General features: G+C 35.8%; 1 protein-coding gene across 2 annotated transcripts in view; it reads left to right on the forward strand.

Annotated features, from left to right (window-relative positions):
* Positions 1–6,175, forward strand: part of rhobtb4 (Rho related BTB domain containing 4) — a 27,162-nt gene extending 20,987 nt beyond the window's left edge. For both annotated transcript variants that reach the window (XM_014031565.1, XM_014031564.1), the window contains one exon: positions 315–6,175. In XM_014031565.1, coding sequence (XP_013887019.1) covers positions 315–493 — 179 coding nt within the window. In that variant the 3' untranslated portion in view covers positions 494–6,175. The remainder of the gene's footprint in view (positions 1–314) is intronic.
* The last annotated feature ends 764 nt before the right edge of the window (positions 6,176–6,939 follow it).

Raw genomic sequence — 6,939 nt, forward strand, 5'->3', positions numbered from 1 at the left:
TATATATATATAGATCAGTGAGTCCATTTAAACCCAAAATGGACCATTTTTGGACTGAACACATTTTTGAGGAAATGCAGCTAGTGACTTAATATCAAACATTTGGTTCGAGTGGGAGGACCTTTTTTTGGTTCTGCAAAAAGAATTATGTAATGCAGTGATAAATAATAACAGGACAAACAACACATCGTGCTGTTATTTTCCCTAAAGCGGATCGGGGATCTTAACATTCTTGCCTTTTTTATGAAGGTGTGAAGTCCCAATTTATTTTTTGCATTTCATGTAAAAATATATATTTGTCTTCCTCTCCCTAGAAAACCAGAAGCACTTTGAAAAGCATCGCTGGCCTCCTGTGTGGTTTTTGAAGGAGGAAGACCGCTATCTGCGCTCCCAAAAAGAGCGAGAGCGCGAGGAAGAGATCTTGCGTAAACAGCACACTAAAAGGGGCTGGTGCTTCTGGAGGCACCCATCCTCCTCTCCACACGTCTCCTAAAGACATTCCATTAATGACTCTTCATCCAGACGTGGATGATCCCTTCTAGGGAAGTAACCACCATGCCCCCCGCCACCTCGTTAAAGTGTATGGAGGAACTTCCTGTCTGTGGATAAAACAAGAAAACAATTCTCTGTGCTAATAATTTGGAATGTCTGCATGTTTGGGGGAGTGTATGTGCCTCTTTCGAAGTGTGGTTGACCATGTGGATATATTTGGGTGTGTTGTGGGACAAATATGAGCTAAGCTGAAAGGGGCATGTGCATGACTGTGCGTGTGTGGAGTATTGTTACTTAGTGATGCTTCCAGGTTGAGTGCTTCACAGACGCCCTGATCTATAAAGGCCTGAGGCCGTGCATTGCACCTCCCCTCCCTTCCACTCCTTCCTCCTCACAATGTTTCGTCCTACCACCAGCACTCAGAACGTTTTGCCCTCTGAGTGATTGGACTGGATGCAAGGGCTCTTATTCTCTCTCATTCTCTCAATCTTCAACCTTCACATTGCCCTTAATGACTATTACACACCAACCACTGCAGCTCCCTTTGGGGGTGGGCGTTTACCTCTGCCTTTACTTCTACACAGACTGTTAGCTTAAGCTCACAAAACCATGTGCATATTCTAACCTTGTAAAACCAGCTTTGGGTTTCCAGGAACTAACACTGACAACAATTTTTAAAGTATTTCTGTAGTGTTTGATCTACTTTTGCACCTTTTGGGGATGTTTGTATCAGGAGAAATGGTGCACACTTCCTCTGAGAAGTGAGCTGTCGCTTTTACTACCGGTCCTACATACTTAGGAAGTTAATATGCTCTTATCAGGAGGTTTGATCTCAGAAATTAGCTCAAGTATAGTTCTGCTGTTGCTCATCACCTAGCCCTGCATCTTCTAATCCCGTTTTCTGTGCACCACACTAGTGAAAAAGCAGAATGCAGGCTCTGTTTTTGTGATGCTTTTAGAGACACAGCCACTCTTTAGCACTGATGGCCATTAAAAGGGCTCGCCTTACTTGATACCTCTGCCACAGGAGAAATGGATACATTATTAAATGTTCTTAGCCACCAGGATGCACTAAAGCACCCATGCGGACACCACCAGGGGCCACACTGCTCAGGACCCTGACACTAACCTAACAGTGGTTTTTATGCTTGTCTTTTCATTGATGGAGGTCATCACTAAAACCCAATCCTGGCTAAGTACTAAAAAACTGGCGAAAGCTCATGCAACATGTTTTAACAGATTTAAAACCTATACTTCAATCATCTGAAAAGCAAAGCTAAAGTTCTTGCTTTTTTTAATAGTTGTTTTGAATTGGATAACTAAATGTAGAGGGGACAACAGTGACAATTCGGAGAAGAAGGTTGTTTAAGATATTTGGATCACATATTTTGGGGTTGACACTATCAATTTTTAGTGTCAGGAAAAAAAAGTGTCACATCAATACGTTGCCTTCTGTTCCTGTTGCTGGACTAGAAAAAGGTGCTTAAACACTAACACAATGTCCACATGAACACAGACTTCAGTTATGTCTCATTGTTTAACATTTATTTGTGAAGAAGATTTAGAAATTTCACCATAGCATTCAAATTTGACACTTTTTACCATTTTTAAATCTCAGTTTCTCCTTCGTTGTTTACTGACCGCTTCTACAAGTCATTTTAGATTGTGGATGAGTTCTGTTTTTGCAAACAGTGCTTAAAATCCTGTGTTATTTCTTTATTTTATGCTGAAAAACAAAGCAACATCTGGTTTGGCTACCTTGTTACTCGTGATCTTCATGGATTTCAAGCAGTGATGGTTGTTTCAAGCAGTTTGAGCAAATTATATTTTCTTAAGGGTGCTAATTTCTTTGGATTTTTGTACTGAATGTGGGGAAAAATTGAGTTGTGATTGTGAGTTTCCATTAGCACATTTTATATTGTGGGTTTGTACCCTTCAGCTTTACCCAGACAACCGTAGGACATAGATAGATAGTGTGAGACATGTGGTGCATTCTGGCGTTTTCCACAGGAGGTGTGTAAAGTAATTTTCAGCTACCAGAATAGAAGTCATATAGGATCTCACGTGGCCCAAGTGAGAATTGAGATGATTTATTTCCAGGAAGAGTAAATGTGGAGAAACAAAGTGCAAATCTTAGTAAACATTTGTTGCATCTGATATAAAGTAGAATAATTTCATAGGCAATTGAAGTCATCCCAGTGTAGTGCTTTGGGAAGTTACAACTGAAACCTGAAGAAGAGAGAAATAAATGTATAAAACATTTTTTTAGATTGACTTGTATGGTCTCTTTTTGATCCATTTGGCCTCATTTCTTGGTCCATGTGCCTTATAGTTGGACAAAATTAAATTAGAAATTTAGCAACAAATTTGTTGAAACTTGCAAATAGGCCCTTCAGTCGTAGATATGATGAAGCAGTCAATAAACAATCAAATGTAATATGCGCTCTCAGTAATTATCTTTCTTAATTTAAGAAAGGGAGTTTTTTAAGCCAACTTGAGCCATGCCTTCACATATTTTTGGGCTTGTGGTTTTATGCAGACGGTTGAGTTGTTCAATACTTTAAGCTGTGTAATAGAATAGGTTGGTTCAATCACATGGCCTTAGATTAGGATGTTGTTGTTTTTTCTAGATTAGGACATGTTTCTTTACTGAGCAAGTGATCAAAAAGTAGCTGTTAAAAATGATCAGTTGACTCTTGCAGTTTATCTTCAACACCACTGACTGTGAGAAACATGTTTTTATATATAAATATACAAAAAGCACTGGCTGGCCTGTGTGCTGGGAGGTTGCAACCACTTGTAGAATGTGGTTTATTTGCATGGTGCCCTTACTGTCAGAGTGACGTTATAGTGTTGGAATGCACTTTTTATTGTTTTTTTTTTTTTTTTGTCTATAGCTTTCTGGTTTGCATATGTTTATACTTAGGTAAAATCACTTTTAGTCCTGATGACTGTAGCATGAGATTTTCACCTAGCATTGAAATTTCTCTGATGTCGCTCCCTGAGGAGATTAATACTAAGACTCATTGGCTTATTTAGGGTCTCGTTGGCAATGAACCGCCTGAATGGCTTTACAAACATGTCTGTCTTATGAAATTTTCAGTACAACTTAAAAAGTAGCATTAGAAAAAAAAACATAACTTGAATAAACATGCTGGGACATCAATGGACTTATAGCTTGAAAAAAATTATGGTAGATCTGTTGCCATTCAATGCCACAGCCGTCCCATGTATGCTGCAACTGTAGTTAATCTTATAATTTATACTTGTGATTAAAAAAAGGTTTGGAGTATAAAAATGGATTGTAGATTTAATATCTTTAATAATGAAGTCCTAAGTGGTTTAAAGCATGTATGGATTAAATTGCATGAAATGACAGTGAATCTGTGAATGGCATGGGCAGTTTCTGGGATGAGGCAAATGCTACTTTGTGTAACAGTCAAATGTTTAGTACAAGTTTTTTAAAGTGGGCTTATGTGGAGTGGTTATGAGCAAATAATATCATACCTGTTGTAATTTACGGTTTGAACAATATAATTTTAGAGAAACAGAGTGTAATTCTGGCTAGCTTGCGATAAAGGCCAATTCAAGCAGGACTGGGACCAAAATGGATTGTTTGCTGGCGTAAAACAACTCCAGTTACAAAGAATGAATGCTACGTTTTAAAACTCTTGTACTCTTGTTAAATTTGCATTGGTGGAAATATTACAATATTAATGCTGGAAGCATCCCAAGCTGCACCAGAAATGTTACGGCCAGCTGCTGCTGAGAAAACCTTTCTTTCTGGAAAAAAAGAAGAAATTTTCAACATTTAAAGTTGGTTTGAAATGGCAGCCTGCTTGGACTAGCCATTATTGGCTTGTCAATCTGGTCAGAATTAAACTGTTTTGTTTTTTAAACTGAGATAATACATAGACCAATGTACAATGAGTAATGTATTAATTGCTTGTGACCCTTCCACAATGCAACACTTCAAAAGATTTGAACTATCATTTTGAGCCTTGGTTTTGGGACCTCAAATAAGGTCATCTAAAGGTTATGCGAAAAATGCCTAAAATTTGAGATAAAATTAATTAGCCCTTGATAAATGATTTGCAAGGATTCCTACAAGCCAAAGTTAGATATTCTTGCATTTTGATGTTGGGACATTGATTTGTAAAATGTGCATTAATGTCTATTCTATCTCATCTTTTTTTGACTGTCATTCAATTTTAGACATAGCAGTTCTTCCTATTTTGCAGGCCTGACATCCCATCTTTATTGTGAGGCCAAGCGACTGAGAGAACAACTTTTCTTTGAAGTGTTCAATGTCTTCTTTCCTGTGCCTTCAGTGAAATCTCACTCAGTGCACCAGTAGCCGCCTGGGCTCTGAATAATGTCACCTAAGCCAAGAAATACAAGCATAGAAAAAAAAATAAACCTTTTTTATACAACATAAACTTAAGTGGATTATTGTTAGGTATGTAGTCATTAGGTAATTGGATGATAACTTTAGGAAAACCATCAAACTTGACAGGTTCAGTGTGTAACGTCATCCATGCTAACGTTTTGCAATAGATGACTTAAGTATTCAAATGCATAAAGACACCAAGCAAACCAGCAGTTATAGAATAATGATTCTTCACTCTTCCAGGTGCCTGCACTTTCTATTATGTAGCCTAATAAGATATTTTATATGCTTTTTCTTTATTTTATTGATCAGCATTATTTTATTATTATTTTTTGTTTCTCCACCTGGTCGTTCTCTCTAAGCCAAAGTCAGGAGTGAACTTTATTGCTTCCATTATTTATCTGCAATGAATGCTATTGCAGGTAAATTCAGTGTCCTTTATGTTGGAAAATAGTATTTGTTAACATATGATTGTATTGAAGGCACATTTTAGTTGTGACCTCTGTATGCATTTTGCTTTAATGAAAATGGTATTTATCCAAAATACAGCACAGTGTTGTGGATTTGATGTAGGTGTCAGCTGGGGATAACCTCTCACCTTTTTTAATACTCATTACAAAGCGTGTATTAACTAAGTTAGTGTATACATAGGATTGTATGGGGTCATTTATATTGACATGGTGTAATTAACTCCTGGTCTATACTGTAATTTTTAAGTGGCTCGTATCTTCTGTATAGTTTTGTTATGCACTTTTGTTTCCATGGACTCATATGTGTGTTAATTACATGAAATGCTTATGTTGTTATGTTTCATACAGTCAAATTGCAAAAGAAAAGAGCACAGCACTCTCACCAACTATTAAGGGCTTTAAAAAAATGCAAACAATCAGAATGTTTAGCTCCTGTTGCAAAAAAAAAAAAAAAGTTTTGAAAATAAAATTTTGTAAGTTTTTTGAACCACTGTGATTTGTACAAAAAACATAAAAAAAGAAATGGAGAGGAAAAAAAACGTTTTTTTCTTCTTTTTTTTTCTTCTTGCCATTACAGTATTTTGATGTTTGACTTGAATTTTATTAAAACTGTTAATCTTTTAAAGCTGTCTCATGCATTTGTTGTGGTGCAAATGTTGTAAAGGAACAATGTTTGTGTACACTTCAATAACAGGAGAAAAATGCTGTTGCTTTCTTTTTTTTTTTTGTAAAGTCCATTAAAATAAGTACGTATAGCTAACCATCCTTTTAAACAAATGTAAAAATAATAAATGAGAACAAAAAATAAAAAACTAAGAAGAGATTTAGATTATGATGATTTTTACTTTTACCACTGTTGTCCAAATGCACAAAACATTGTGTAATATTTTACATAAATGTAAGTCAACTGTGTGATTAGGGGTTTTTGGTAATTGCAGAAATGGAAATTTGTGTACTGTATGTCTGTGTATACAGACTAGAGTTGCAAAGTAAAAATACTTTGTTACTGTAGGTTATTTATACTTTACTTGAGTAAACATGTTTGCTAACTTTTTACTTTTATTTTCACACTTTCTACTCTTAACATTTTACAATTTACAATTTTGTTCACTTGGGTGGAAACCAGCACATGACATAAATTACTTCAGCAGGACACATGTGGCCTAGTATGAGCTTTGTAGAGATATTTATGTGGATGAAACAGGACATCGTGTGCATCCCAAATTTCTTAGCATTATTATTTAATATAACATAGTCACGACTTTTAGAAAAAGTGTTTTTTGGGGAAGTCACTTCCCAATAAATGTCAGTTTGGAAAATCGACCTGCTCATTTTTACTTAATACTTTAACTTTTAGTACTTATATCAGATAATTACTTTTGATACTTAAGTACTTAAGACTTTTACTAACAAATATTCTAATAGAAGACTTTCAATTTTACCAAAGTAATTTCATGGTAAAATCTTTGTACTTTTATTTGAGTATCAATTCAGGGCACTATATACAAAACTAATACAGACATGTGCAAAATAACCAGAATAAGATGAGGTCAATAAAAAACAGGTAGAAAAAACACCGTCAGTCAT

This window comes from Austrofundulus limnaeus, unplaced genomic scaffold (assembly GCF_001266775.1).
Source record: "Austrofundulus limnaeus strain Quisiro unplaced genomic scaffold, Austrofundulus_limnaeus-1.0 Scaffold1271, whole genome shotgun sequence".
Classification (NCBI taxonomy): domain Eukaryota; kingdom Metazoa; phylum Chordata; class Actinopteri; order Cyprinodontiformes; family Rivulidae; genus Austrofundulus; species Austrofundulus limnaeus.